Here is a 15,945-nt window from a genome sequence, read left to right on the forward strand (position 1 = left end):
CACTGTATGACTTTGTGCTGTACGCAACTTTACAACTGTACAAGACAGCTGTGTGTAATGGTGATTTGGGTTCAGTCCATAATCTGTCCACACGCAGAGCTAACAAATTTTACGTATCTTTTATTCCCTCAAATATCTAGAAACCATAGTTACCCATACCCATGTTCTATATATCCTTGACTCCTCTTTTCTAATTTTGACCTTCTATTCCAATCTTTTACATTTTCTTGGCCTTGTTTTCATTTATGTTTAATTACATGTTTTCCACAAACTACATCAAGTCTCTGTGTTGTGAAGTATTAATAGAACATCAATAAATACATACACACACATCCCTAAAATCAGCTGTGCCTTGCAGAGCAGCTAAAGAAGCACACAATTCATTTTTACTGAGTTATGTTGAGCTAAACTAACCTTATATATTTTTATATCCCCAGAAATAAGATGGATAAAAAAGCTTTCAGTCATTTTCAATAGGATTGACTATCTTGCCTTTGTTAGAGCTCTGCTCATGGTTTGATCATTACAGGTTACCATATTTCTTTTCAAAACTTGACTGCCAAGGGTGAAGCTTATGGCTCATTGGAAGTCTTGAAGACATGAGTCATATCACTCAAGGCAGAACTTTTGAGCCAGACCATTTATCTGAGGGCACAAGACGCTGTTATTTACAGCAGACTGAGCTAAACAACAGGCAGAATAAGTCTGTTTACTGAAATACAGCGCAAAAAGAAAGACAAAATGGGCACTGCTGGGAAATTAAGCAGAACATTTCTGTATCCTCATGATCTAATAATGTGGGTCTGGTTGTTAGAACTTGAATATCTTAACATAATTAAATACTTGGGGATATTTCTTGGGGAATTAAATGCCTGTTGAGCAAGCATATCCTGGGGGATGAGGGAGAGCAAAGGGTTAGGATTTCAGAGAATGCCAGTAGAAATAGGATAAAACAGCATATGGGAGCTTTTTCAATAAGAAAAATGGAAAAATGTGGCTTCTATTGACATTATTAATAACTGAATTTCAGGATAGCTGGGCAATTGTTCTGGTAAGCAAAATGTTTCCATAAATTGACTTTCAATGGCACATACTGCTATTTACTACTTCTTGAGACACAAAATGTTCATTCGTAGATGTTTCCAGTATGACTTTTTTCTGTCATTCTCAAGCACAAAAACTCCTCAATGCTCCACGTACTTTATATTTATAGTTTGACTTTAAATCTCAACTATTAATCCAGCAGGAATTAGTGTGGGATTGTGATGTGAAATTTCTAGCATCAAGATTGGACCACATTGCACTGTGACCCTTTTCATACTGTTCATGGGGTCATCGCTGCAGACGGTGACTGCAGCCATGAAATTAAAAGACACTTGCTCCTTAGAAGAAAAGCTACAACAAACCTAGACAGTGTATTAAAAAGCAGAGACATTACTTGCTGGAAGAGGTAGAAAAGATAGAAGGCAGATGGAGAAGGGGATGACAGAGGATGAGGTGGTTGGATGGCATCACTGACTCAGTGGACATGAGTTTGAGCAGGCTCCAGGAGATGGTGAAGGACAGTGCTGCAGTCCATGGGCTCACAAAGAGTCAGACAAGACTGAGTGACTGAACAACGACAACAAAGAGGACAGGAATAAAACAATAGAGTCAGCAACACTGTGACCCATGACATTTGCCTCAGAGAGGCAGAGGGTGAATGTTAAAATCACTGATGGCTTTCAGTGTCCCAACTGTTTCCAGCATATCATTTCTCAAAATCTCTTGTAAAAGAGCCATGTAACTCTCCATCTAAAGCAGGTCTTAGAAATGGTGTATTAGTTGACAAGTAAGATGAAAGACAACTGATAACTCATTTGGTGTCTGAACAAATGAATTAAAATATTTTATAGGATTCCTAAGCAGACTTGAGGATGCCAAGTCAAGAAAACAATCTCTCTCTCTCCCCTTCTCTGATTTCAGTAATGTCAGCAAAATTCTTTAATTAAATAACTACCAAAACCAGTTGAACAGCTGAAGGCTCTTCACTGAGACGCTCCACCCTTTAATTTCCACTTCTGTGAGGGGAGAAGCCTGGTGGGCTGATGTCCATGGGGTCGCACAGAGTCAGACACGACTGAAGCAACTTAGTAGCAGCAGCAGCAGCAGAGATAAGAAGCTTTACCTCACCTATCTAGACCCATGAGATGCAAGAACTGGGCTGGGTACAAAAAGGGATTAGGAGGTGCAAAGACACAGTCATCCAGGAATTCGCAGTCTATACCCATCATGATGTTCATGGTTTCCTTCATCTCTAAACAAGCTAATTTTCTAATAACCTCACCATTGCTACATGATTACACAGCTATTAAATACTGGCTTAGATTCTTGAAGATATAGCAACAACATTTTCTCTTTTATAAATCTGCCCTTGTGAATGAGTGATACACAGGTGACATTTTGTTACTTTGAAATGGTAGTAAAAGAACCTAGTTTAGTAAAGTATTATGTGAGCACAGGCAGAGAAAAAGCTAAGGGCCGGAAAGGGTGTACCTCAGAATCTGATCCAGCCCTGCTTACCATGTGCTCTGTGATCACGATCCAGTTGTTAGTGTCTCTGGGCTGCTCTCCTAGTATATCACAGGTGTACATAAGATGATCTCTAAAGATTACAAAGTGATCTGTTCAGATTCGTATCATTCAGAGGGTCTGTAACTGCAAAGACAAAGTTGGAGCCTGTTTATAACTCTCACCAATTTCTTAGGTTATTAAATGTAAAGTGGCTCTGCTATGGGAACAGAAGAAACCCTTTTCCACTGAGATACAAGTTGTTCCACCAAAGGCAAAAGAAGTCCGTATTAAGGTAATCACCTGAGAGTGCATATAAGCCTAAAATTTTATCACCCCTACTTTGAGTATATCATTATTGTGAGGTGGGATCCTTAAATAAGGAAATGTTTCCCAATTTTCAGTTATTAATTCTCATTCTGTTTTTTTTTTAATTGATAAGGCCATAGTGGGTATAAAATTAATGACTTAGTTATTGATTTTTAAAAACAAGTCTACTAATCTGCTCTATATAACTTTTATTTGTTGAATTTTTATTGACACTGATAAAAACGGTTAATCATTATCACTAATGACTATTTTTAAAATCTTCTGGGTATCAAATAACATTGAGATTACTTTTCACAAAGAATAAGGAACTCATTTGTGCCTGGAGAAATGACAGCTTCCTGGAACATTCCCCCGACTCCTTTGGACAGAGCCTAACCATTGTTTTGATCACCAGGTTATTGAATAGTCATTGCTGCCATCTTTCTTTGACCATCTCTTGTTATCTGAGCACTGTGGTAACATACAATTTTGCTCACTTCTCTTCTGCAAACCATTCCCATTCCCTCTGTCTTTCATCAAGAGGAGGAACTAACTGTAAAAATCTACTTTTGTGCCTGGTAACAAACTGCATTCTAGTTTCCTCACAGGAGCATCAGTTTACTTCAAAAAGACTGAGATTCAAAAATACAGCCAGAGGCAGCAGTACTATAAATTCCTTAAAGAGAGAGATTTTGGTTTGATGGTTGATCCTGAGCTCAGAATTTGAGAATCAACACTATTATATTGGGCAGTCATCCAGCATAAACAATTGTAGTCTTTTCAAGAAAGAGATAGATGTCTTCCCAACTGTAAAACAACCCCTTTGCTGGTTGGTGAATGTTCTTATCTTTGAACCCAGATGTTGGCAATGGGAATCTGTCAAACAGATGACCATGTGATAAAAGGAAGCAATAGTGTCTAAGTTTTCAGTGATTGTGGGACATGAAGCCACTGGGGTTGTAGACAGCATTGGAGAAGGAGTCACTACAGTGAAACCAGGTGTGCAAATGTCGAGCCACAAGTCTGAGATAAGTAGGGTTGTCTATCCTATCAAAGGAAATAGTGCAAACTAGGAATTATTAGAGGAGCCTTAATGAATTGAGGAGGATAAAAGAACACAAGGAAAATGGGTTGTATAGAGTGAAATTTAATTTGGCAAAGTCTCAAACTTTAGCAAACAAATTTGGTGTGCTTATAAACTTTAGAATACAGGCATACCTTTTTTATTGCACTTGGCTTTATTATGCTTCTAAGAAAGTGCATTTTTTTTAACAAATTGAAAGTTTGAGGCAACCCTGCCTCAATCAAGTTTATCAGTGCCATTTTTCCAATAGCAAAATTTTAAATTAAGATGTATACACTGCTATTTTACACAATGCTATGGCATACTTAATAGACTACAGGATAGTATAAGCATGATTTTTTTTCATGCACTGGGAAACCAAAAAATTTGTGTGACTCACTTTACAGCAATGGTCTAGAACTGAACCTGTGATATCTCCAAGGCATGCCTCTACTCTTAGGCTTCTTGCATGTGGCATGGGCTCAATTCACATTCGTCTATTTTATCCTTTAACATTAATGACCAACACATTATATCATGTTTTCTCTCTAGATGACAAAGTCATCCCCCACTTTCTGCCTCAGTGTAGAGAATGCAATGCTTGTCGCAACCCAGATGGCAACCCTGGTATAAGGACAGAGTAGGTTTCAGTCACTTTTCTCTAATGCCATTTAATTGTTCCTGTGCTAATTTTTGAATTGAATTAACGTGAGTATTTGACATATCAAACAGCATCACTGGTCATGGAGTCCTGGCTGATGGCAGCACCAGATTTACATGCAAGGGCAAGCCAGTCTATCACTTCTTGAGCACCAGTACATTCACTGAGTACACGGCGGTGGATGAAACTTCCATCGCTAAGAGTGATGATGCAGCTCCTCCTGAGAAAGTCTGTTTAACTGGATGTGGATTTTCCACTGGATACAGGGCCACTATTAAGATTGGCAAGGTAAGAAGCAGGGTGGGCTAGTTCCTATTTTATTTTTTAAATGATTTTTTTTATTTAGGAAAACTGAAATTAAAAAAAAAAAACAAAAAACTGTTGAAAGCATCTCCTATGCAGGCTGTTTCTACACAATGCCAAATCAACTGGAAGAAAATGAAAAATTCAGATTCAAAATTTTATTTCTGAATAAGAGAAAATAAAATCTCTAGATTTAATTTTGTTTCTTCTGTATTTCCTTCAGATTTTTTTCTAAAATTTAGATTCACATCTAAAATTAATCTTTTTTCACAAAATAACTATTAATGCTGGTGTGTTAACTTGCTAGGGCTGTTGTAGCAAACCACCGCAGACTGGGTGGCTTAAACAACAGAAACTTATTGTCTCACATTCTGGAAACTAGGAACCCCAAATCAAAGTACTGGCAGGACTGGTTTCTTCTAAGGGCTGTGAATGAAATATCTGTTCCAGGTCTCTCTCCTTGGCCATCTTCTCCCAATGTCTCCTCATATCACCTTCCTTTTATGCCAGTCTTTTTATCCACATTTTCCCTTTTTATAAGGAAATCAATCATACTGGATTAGAACCCATCTAATTACTTTATTTTAAAGTTTATTACTTCTGCAAAAACCCTATCTCCAAATGAGATCACATTCTGAGGTACTGGGAGTTAAGACTTCAACATATGAATAAGTAGTTAGGTGGGGGGACAAAATGCAACCTCTAATGGCTAGCATATATAGTATGAAAATGTGAAAGCTTAAGAGTGATTATTTGGACTCAACTTATGTCAGAGAAACTGAGGAGCCTCTTGATGAAAGTGAAAGAGGAGAGTGAAAAAGCTGGCTTAAAACTCAGCATTCAAAAAACTAAGATCATGGCATCTGGGCCCATCACTTCATGGCAAATAGACAGGGAAGCAATGGAAACAGTGACAGACTTTTATTTTCTTGGGCTCCAAAATCACTGCAGTTGCTGACTACAGCCATGAAACTAAAAGACACTTGCTTCTTGGAAGAAAAGCTATGACCAACCTGCTGCTGCTGCTAAGTCGCTTTAGTTGTGTCCGACTCTGTGCGACCCCAGAGACGGCAGCCCACCAGGCTCCCACGTCCCTGGGATTCTCCAGGCAAGAACACTGGAGTGGGTTGCCATTTCCTTCTCCAATGCATGAAAGTGAGAAGTGAAAGTGAAGTCGCTCAGTCGTGTCCGACTCCTAGCAACCCCATGGACTGCAGCCTACCAGGCTCCTCCGTCCATGGGATCTTCCAGGCAAGAGTACTGGAGTGGGGTGCCATTGCCTTCTCCGATGACCAACCTAGACAGCATATTAAAAAGCAGAGACATCACTTTACCTACAAAGGTCCATCTATAGAGTCAAAGCTATGGTTTTTCCAGTAGTCATGTATGGATGTGGACCATAAAGAAGGCTGAGTCCTGAAGAATTGATGCTTTTGAACTGTGGTGTTGGAGAAGACTCTTGAGAGTCTCTTGGACTGCAAGGAGATCAAACCAGTCAATTTTAAAGGAAATCAGTCCTGAATATTCATTAGAAGGACTGACGCTGAAGCTGAAGCTCCAGTACTTTGGCCACTTGATGCAAAGAACTAACTCACTGGAAAAGACCCTGAAGCTGGGAAAGGTTGAAGACAGGAGGAGAAGAAGATGACAGAGGATGAGATGGTTGGATGGCATGACCAACTCAATGGACAGGAGTTTGAGCAGGCTCCAGGAGTTGGTGATGGGCAGGGAAGCCCGGCATGCTGCAGTGCCTGGGGTCACGAAGAGTCAGACACAACTGAGCAACTAAACTGACTCTCTATGTCACTCTTAATAAATAGAAGAAGTGGGTAAAATAACACAAAATTCATAAACTAAACCATTCCCACAAACAATCGCATATGTGGTGGTCTCATCCAACTCCAAAGTCTAAAAAATGGTCCATATATTAGTTGAGTTGAAATTTCTATCTCCAGTACTCTCTCTGAACCCCAAATTCTTTCATCCAATGCCATACCTGACATCTCCCTTTGAGGATCTCACAGGTATCTCAAACTGAGTATGTATCAAATGGAATTCTTAATTTTCTTCCTCCCTATCACCCAGACATATTTATGCCCACTCTAATTTTCTTCATCCTCGATCTTCCCTCTCCATCACCTTATATACAATCCAGCAGCAAGTCCTGCTAACTTTACCTACAAGGTATATTTTAAATCTTTCCACTTTCTTCATCATATCTTCACTGGATGCAATGGCCTTCCTTTTATTGTTTTCATTACTCCTCTGGACAATCTCCAGTAAGTCTCCATTTACAAATCAGAGTAATTTTATAAAACATAAATTGGTCTGCATTACATTTTTTTAAATTTGATTTTATTTTTAAACTTTACAATATTGTATTAGTTTTGCCAAATATCGAAATGGATCCGCCACAGGTATACATGTGTTCCCCATCCTGAACCCTCCTCCCTCCTCCCTCCCCATACCATCCCTCTGGGTCATCCCAGTGCACCAGCCCCAAGCATCCAGTATCGTGCATCGAACCTGGACTGGCAACTCGTTTCATACATGATATTATACATGTTTCAATGCCATTCTCCCAAATCTTCCCACCCTTTTGTTAAAAATCCTTCAATAGCTCCCATTCTTGGAACAATCTCATCTAACCCACTATGATCCACACACACTTGCCTCTCGTGAGATCTGTGAGCCTGCTGAGCTGTCCCTGTCTTGCATGAAAATATTTACACGAAGTATTCTGATTGTCTGGAATGCTCATCTACTGAGCCCTTATGTGGCTGCTTCATTAACATTATTCTCAGTTTAAAGATCACCTGCTGGGAAAAGATACAATACTGGAAGAAACAGGAAAGTGAAAGTGTTAGCTGCTCAGTCGTGCCTGACTCTTTGTGACCCCATGGACTGTAGACTGCCAGGCTCCTCTGTCCATGGGATTCTCCTGGCAAGAATACTGGATGGCCATTCCTGGGTGGCCATTCCTGGGTAGCCATTCCTGTCTCCAGGGGGTTCTTCCTGAGCCAGAAATTGAACCCAGGTCTCCTGCATTGCAGGCAAATTCTTTATCACTGAGCCACCAGGGAAGACACAGAAAGACTACCAATTTAGATTTGCATCCTAGTAAAATATAATCTAAAAATTAAGGAGAAATAAATGGTTTCTCAAAAAAAAAAATCATCTGCTTGCTCAAAGAAGTTCTTTATTTCTTTCTATCTACTCCATCTAAGCAGGAATCTCTTCCTGTTATTCAAGGTAACATGACTGCTTCATTAATAGTATGGTCCTAAATCTCAAATTCTCATACCTCTTCTTTTCGTTAGCCCACAAGCTCCAGAAAGGTGTGGGCCAAGTCTCTGTTCACTGCACTGCTTAGCAAGGAGCCTGGACATAGTAATGACTCAATAAATAATAATTGGGGAAAAAAAGAGATGTATGAATGAATAAAGGAAAGGGATGTCCAAATATGTGGAAGACTAAAAAGGTGAGGAGTTTGTGGAAAATATACATATGGCTGTTGAAACAGATTTATTCCAAGAAAGAGATGAGAGAAGGGATGTTGGATATAGTTTAAATTAGTATTCTACTTTTTTACTGTGCTAGTAAAACTACCAGAGAAATTATGAGAAAAGGCAGAACATGCCCAGTTTAGTTTCTGACCACAAAGAAGTCATCAATAAAATGTGTTGTGTGGATGAGTGAATGATGAATGATATCTGAGAGAATGGCCACACGGATTTCAAAGCTCCAAGTTCAGGAACTGAACCGAGAGCTTGGGAGGCCACAGATGAAATTACAGCTCATGGAGAGTGCGTATGGCACCTCTGTACCCACATGCTGCTGCTGCGAAGTCGCTTCAGTTGTGACCGACTCTGTGCGACCACAGAGACAGCAGCCCACCAGGCTCCCCTGTCCCTGGGATTCTCCAGGCAAGAACACTGGAGTGGGTTGCCATTTCCTTCTCCAATGCATGAAAGTGAAAAGTGAAAGTGAAGTTGCTCAGTCGTGTCCGACTCTTCTTGACCCCATGGACTGCAGCCCACCAGGCTCCTCCATCCATGGGATTATCCAGGCAAGAGTACTGGAGTTGGGTGCCATCGTCTTACCCACATAAATCTCTGCTTATAAGTTTAGACATTTCAAAACACATGCATATATAGATACAGGTCTTTCTGTTTTCAGGTTTCCTTGCTCGCTGCTGTGTAATAGGATTAAGAGTGTTCTAGCAGGAAGATGCGGAGAAGGCAATGGCACCCCACTCCAGTACTCTTGCCTAGAAAATCCCATGGACGGAAGAGCCTGGTAGGCTACAGTCCATGGGGTTGCTAAGAGTCGGACACAACTGAGCGGCTTCACTTTCACTTTTCACTTTTCTGCATTGGAGAAGGAAATGGCAACCCACTCCAGTGTTCTTGCCTGGAGAATCCCAGGGATGGGGGAGCCTGGTAGGCTACTGTCTATGGGGTCACACAGAGTCGGACACGACTGAAGTGACTTAGCATAGCATATCAGGAAGATGACTTTTGGCTAGAATCTTCTTTAATATAGCATGAAGTAAAAGTGTTAGTTGCTCAGTCACATCTGACTCTTTGCAACCCAGGGACTATGTGCTGGTTGCATAGTCCACTGGAATTCTCCAGGCAACAATACTGAAATCAGTAGCCATTCCCTTCTCCAAGAGATCTTCCCAACCCAGGGATTGAACCTGGGTCTCCTGCATGACGGGCAGATTCTTTACCATATGAGCCACAAGGGAAACCCTAATAATACATAGTACAGGGTACAAATCCCCCAACTGATTTAACTATATTTTCTTTCTGAAGCTATGCATGGATCGATAATCTATTGCAACATGGAGGTTCAACTTTGATGAAAAATAATTTATTTACAAAAGACTCAGTTATGATCACTAAGAACATGCTGGTTAAACCAAATCTAAAACAAATTTGGCATGGGTTTGTGCTGTTTCTGGTTCTCTTTGTGGCACTGTCACGAGAATGAGTCATTCGGTCCTAGTAACTCATCAAAGTGATCTTCTGAATTTCATATTCTAAGATTGGAGATACTTTGCAGGTTCTACCTTTTTACCCTAGGTCTAGCATTTACACGACTTGTCTCCTCACAGGTCACCCCTAGCTCAATGTGTGTGGTCTTTGGCCTGGGAGGAGTTGGCCTTTCGGTCATCATGGGCTGTAATTCAGCTGGTGCATCCAGGATCGTTGGGGCTGACCTCAACAAAGACAAATTTGAAAAGGCAATGGCTGTAGGAGCCACTGAGTGCATCAGCCCCAAGGACTTCACCAAGCCCATCAGTGAGGTGCTGTCAGAAATGACAGGTGACACTACAGGCTGCAGTTTTGAAGTTATTGGGCATCTTGAAACTATGGTAAGAGCCATGATACGGGAGCCACACAATACACAAGCTACCTTGATTGCACAAAGGTAAACTCATTTTCCATAGCTTTACTAATAGTAACTACCTATTAGGCAAAATACCTGGTAATCATGAAGCAGTTGTGCCTGAAGCCACACAAAAGCCTACATGCAGGTCTACCTGTAAAGTTAAGTATCACATCATACCACTCTCCTGTGACCACACTGCGAGGGAGTCAACCATCAGGGAAAATTGTTCAAGTATTACTCTGCTTTGTATATATGGCATTTTTTTTTTTTTTTGAACAATGATTACATCTCTTGAACTTTTGTAAGCCAAATAGCCTAAAGTGACTCTCTGGGGAAAGAGCAGGAGCAAAGGGCATGGGTAGAGGGGCTATTCCAGATTTGGCCATCTTCCCTCAAAACCATGGTGTAGCCAATTTCTCACTGTATACCTGACCTTTGCCTTCTCTTATCTGCTGCTGCTGCTGCTAAGTCACTTCAGTGGTGTCCAACTCTGTGCGACCCCATAGATGGCAGCCTACCAGGCTCCCTGGTCCCTGGGATTCTCCAGGCAAGAACACTGGAGTGGGTTGCCATTTCCTTCTCCAATGCATGAAAGTGGAAAGTGAAAGTGAAGTTGTTCAGTCATGTCCGACTCTTCTTGACCCCATGGACTGCAGCCCACCAGGCTCCTCCATCCATGGGATTATCCAGGCAAGAGTACTGGAGTGGGTTGCCATTGCCTGCTCCGTCTCTTATCTGAATTCTCTCAAAATAGAAGCCTTCAATTCTCTAAAATACGCCTCCCTTGTGGCAGTCAGCAGCACCAGACTTCTGCTTAGATCTGAGGTCAGAAGATCTAAGCAGATCTTCTTAGATCTGCTTAGATTGGTGGGCATAAAAATATGCCCACCAATACTAGCACTAAATCAGGGTAGGGGGATTATCTTTTGTATCATTATGACCACAGTCTCATTTTAGATCACTTCATATCCATTATTGGAAGAAAGACTTTTCAGGGAAGATATGATGAGAAAACAGACTTCTCATTGTCAACAGAGTTAAAGCCACACTCTCAGGCCAGAGGCTCTGTTGTTCCTACCTTCAAAAATGCATCCCTTCCACAGTAAGAAGGGAGAACTGCAATATGGGACAATATGGGACACAGTCAATTCTGCTCCAATTGAGCAGTAGACTAAAATTGCTCTAATACTTTTGGTACCTTAGGAATAAGTAGTCTTTACCACTGTTGTTATTCCCCTTCCCTGGTGTCACTTAGAATTATTACATAGCAACAAATACCACGTTTATACAGTCAATATGCAATATTGGATATTGTTAGGGTCTGTTGATTTCCAGATGATACTTTAATGAACATGTATCTCTAATAAATAATATCTATTGCTACAACCTATCAAGTATTCAGAAAAACCATTAACGAATAGTTAATGGGTGGATGACCAGCAAATGTGGGATTAGTCTCAGAGATGCAACCAAGAAAGGGATTTCTTTGTCCTACATTTTAACATTTGATTTCATTTTCATATTAAAGTTTAATAAAAGAAAACTGGGTCAATTGATTCAGTATAGGTAATTTGATTTAGTTTAGTTCAAATGGCTTTCTAAACCTTCTCAGTGGTGATATTGTTCTGAAAATATAGGAAATTTCCCCCTGCATTTTGGTCCATGGTAAACTGAAAATGCCATGAACACTGACCACATTCTACTTTCTGCCTTAAAAGTCAAATGTACGAACAAGTTTAAGTTGTGACTAAAATTGTGTTGAGAATTTTTTAAAATAAGCATAAAGCAAAAGGCATATGGGCCTAATTTTACTTCATGACTTGGAAAATAAATCAACTATTAGAACCAGAATGTACATAGGGTATTTCTGAGTCTATAACATGAGATGAGACACATTCTCCTTCATTCTACACTTGGATTGATGCCTTTGCATCTGCAGCATGGACTAAGTGGTCAATGTGGTGGCAGGGGCTCCTCCATCAGCCAAGATGCTCACGTCCACCCAGTGCTGCTCTTCACTGGACACATGTGGAAAGGGTGCATTTTTGAAGGTAAGAACGACAGAGCCTCTGGCCTGAGAGTGTGGCTTTAACTCTGTTGACAATGAGAAGTCTGTTTTCTCATCATATCTTCCCTGAAAAGTCTTTCTTCCAAGAATGGTTATGAAGTGATCTAAAAAGAGACTGTGGCCATATGATACAAAAGATAATCCCCCTACCTTGATTTAGTGCTAGTATTGGTGGGCATATTTTTAGTATTAGCATCCGCAACTCAAGTTCTCCTAAGGCCCGAATGAGAGGCTCCAGCACTCCCTATTGGGATGATTTTATGGAACAGAAATTTCTGATTTCATCTATTATTTTCAACATACATGAGAATGTGTATGAAAAATAGAATTTATTTGATTCACTAAATAGCATCAACAGAAAGTTCTGGATCTAAACCCAAAATAAAAGGGATTGTCCTATTTTATGGGGATGATTGAAATTAACACCAGAAAGACTGACACAGACAATGGTCAACTCAGTCCTGGTCTTAAATGAACTATCAGTAGGATTTGATATAGCTGATGGCTCCCTTTTTCTCAAACACTCTGTTCACCTCACTTCTAGATATTACTTTTTTGTTGCTGCTATTGTTCTTCCTCCTCTCTTCCTCCTCCTCTTCTTTCTCCTTTATTCCTCCTCCTCTTCCTTCCTCATTGGTCACTCTTTCCAGGAATCTTTGCTGGGTTCCCGTACATCCCTAAGATTCTAACTTTGGTGTGTCCTAAGGTTCAGCGCTCAGTCCTCTTCTCATTATTTACACTTCCTTCCAAGGTGATTTTCTGTGGTCTCAAGACTTTAAATACACTCTACCCATAACACTTAAGTTTATGTCTTCAGCCTAGACCTGAAGATACAAAGGTTGCCTACCTGGCACGTCCACTTGGATAGTTGATAGACATGTGAACTTTACCTGCCCCAAACCACTCCTGCCTCCCAGCCGTCCCATCTCAATAAATGATAACTCCATCATTCCTGTTAATCAGGCCTCAAACCCTGGGTTATGCTCTTTCTCTCATACCATGAATATTTCAGCAAAGCCTGTTGTCTATGCCTTCAAAGTATACCCAGGATTTGATCATTTCTCACCAGCACCATCACTCGTCCAAGTCACCATCACCTCTTCCTGCGTGACATCAATGACTTAAATGGTCTGCCTGCTTTTGCCCTTTGTCTCCTAGAGTATTCCCTACAGAGCAGCCAGAGAGTGAGACTATTAAAAGGGAAATCCGATCAGGTCACCCTTCTCCCATGTCTTCTTCTAATGTCTTCTCTAATGTCTTCTCTAATGTCTTCCTTTCTCACTCAGAATAAACTCTCAAACATGCAATGGCCGAAAGGCCCCCTATGATCCGGCCCTCTGACCCCAGCTGCTACTACTGCTCTTGCTCTTTTCTTGCCACACTGGCCTCCTCACTGTTCTCATTGGCCAACACTTCACCTCAACACCTTTATAATGACTCTGCCTTCTCCCTGAACTACTTTACCCCAAGATTTCTGGATAGTTCCTGTCCTTTATGTTTTTGTTCAGATGTTACCCTATCAGACTGGCCTTCCCTAAGCTTTGAAAAATCACATTCCCTCCCCACCTGCCTAGCCTCGGCCTCTGCACAACCTACTGCTCCTACTCTGTTTTTCTCCTTCGGTCTTGTCATTGATGATGTGCTCTGCAATATTTGTTTACTGTCAGTCTCCCTGAATTAAAGGGAGAGGATTCTTAGGCTTCCTGTTCTTCCTGAGATTAGGGACAGGGCATTTTGACCCCCATCATGTTCCCATCTCTGAAATGGTACCTGGTACTTAAAGTGAAAGTGTTGGTCACTCAGTCATGTCCAACTCTTTGCAAACCCATGGACTGTAGCCCACCAGGCTTCTCTGTCCATGGGATTCTCCAGGGAAGAATACTGGAGTGGGTTGCCATTTTCTTCTCCAGGTTATCTTCCCAACCAAGGGATTGAACCCACGTCTCCTATATTGCAGGTGGATTCTTTACCATCTGAGCCATCAGGGAAGCCACCTGGTACTTAGCATATACTCAAAAGACATTCAGTTAATATGTGAATTCTACTTCTAACTCATCAATAATCCATAATATCCCCACATCACACAAATAGTCAAAGTGAGGAAGCTCAACTTATATCTCTTATTGTTTATTTCTCAAGTAGTCTTATTTTCTCTAAAGAGCCCTCTCTGAAGAATCTCATCTGTACCAACCAGCCTCTCTTTTTTTGTGTCCCAGGTACTGTGGAAAGAGAAAAGGCTTGGGCTCACACTGACCATAGTCTGTGTCTCTGCGACCCTGACAAGAACTATAGCAGCCAGGTACTGAGTGGGCTCAAGAGAAAATAAGAGAAAAGGAAGTGGAACCGAGAACATTGAACTGGAGACAATTCTTCCTGTAAAGTAGTTTTTCTGCAAAAGGAGAAGAGATATGGGGTAGCTAGAAGATGTGGGGGCAAGAAAGGTTTTTCATGGGGTTTCTGCATTTGTTTCTTAAGAAGGGAGAAATGCAGTTCCATTGTGTGCTGCTGAGAATAGCATCATCCAGGGTAGAGGTAACAGGGCAAGAGAGAGAAGGAACAAATAGAAGATAAAAAAATATAAAAATCATTTAGTAAAGTCTGAAGCGACTCAGCAGCAGCAGCAAAGAGAACACATGAGCTTGTTTACAGGTTGGAAAAGCAGAAATTATGTTCCAAACCTAGTGACTGATTTCCTGGAAAAGAAATTTGACCTGGACAAATTGATAACACATGATTTACCTTTTAGAAAAATCAATGAAAGATTTGAACTGCTTAACTCAGGACAAAGGTACCTTCTTTTTTATGGTTATTTTGTCTTCTCCCCATAGGCTACTTTTTAAATTTAATATTTATAAATGTATGTTTCCTTCATATTTTATATTATTTTATGTAGCAAGATTGATATAGACTTACAAAAAGAATAAGTCTTCTTCTTAGACTTATTGTGTCATTGTCCTATAAAACCAATTTTTAAAACCTCTGATTTTTTAATAGTAGATTGATTTCATCTTAGGTATTTTTATTTCATCACAAACCCCCTCACTTCTTCAAGTATTGCCACAAAATTTCCTTACTTTATAGTTTTTAAAGTGCTTTTAAAAGTGTGTTTTCTTCTGATCCTTGAAGATTAGGTTTTGTTTGCTTACTTGTTTTTTTAACTTTTGATTCCCTTCACCTATTTCTACCACCCCATAATCCTGCTTATGGCAACCACTAATCTGTTCTCTGTATCTATGAAATTGTTGTTATTTTAGATTCCACATACAAGTGAGATCATATAGCATTTGTCTTGGACTGACTCATTTCACTTAGCATAATGCCCTTGAGGCCATCCGTTTTGTTGTAAATGGCAAAATTTCATTCTTTTATGACTAAATATTCCATTATACACACACACACACTTCATTCATTCATCCATTCATGGACACAGGTTGTTTCCACATCTTGGCTATTGTAAACAGTGCTGCAGTGAACAGGGGCATGCTTGCTCTCATTTTGCACAGTTATTACCTTAGTTAAATTCAGGCCTGACATTTTGAGGTTCTAGGTGACAGAAGGTCTGTGTTGTGTAATGGTGACCTGGACCTTCCC

At 40.4% G+C, this 15,945-nt stretch overlaps 1 protein-coding gene across 1 annotated transcript; it reads left to right on the plus strand.

Annotated features, from left to right (window-relative positions):
* The first annotated feature begins 741 nt into the window (after positions 1-741).
* ADH7 (alcohol dehydrogenase 7 (class IV), mu or sigma polypeptide) lies at positions 742-15,278 on the plus strand. The gene is given in 11 exon segments (XM_061421209.1): positions 742-757; positions 2,745-2,845; positions 3,719-3,769; positions 3,771-3,858; positions 4,475-4,562; positions 4,655-4,871; positions 10,009-10,282; positions 12,216-12,281; positions 12,284-12,337; positions 15,004-15,142; positions 15,248-15,278. Coding segments are annotated over 11 exon segments (1,125 nt in total).
* Positions 15,279-15,945: the final 667 nt, after the last annotated feature.

The sequence above is a fragment of the Bos javanicus genome, chromosome 6 (genome assembly GCF_032452875.1).
Source record: "Bos javanicus breed banteng chromosome 6, ARS-OSU_banteng_1.0, whole genome shotgun sequence".
Taxonomy (NCBI): Eukaryota; Metazoa; Chordata; class Mammalia; order Artiodactyla; family Bovidae; genus Bos; species Bos javanicus.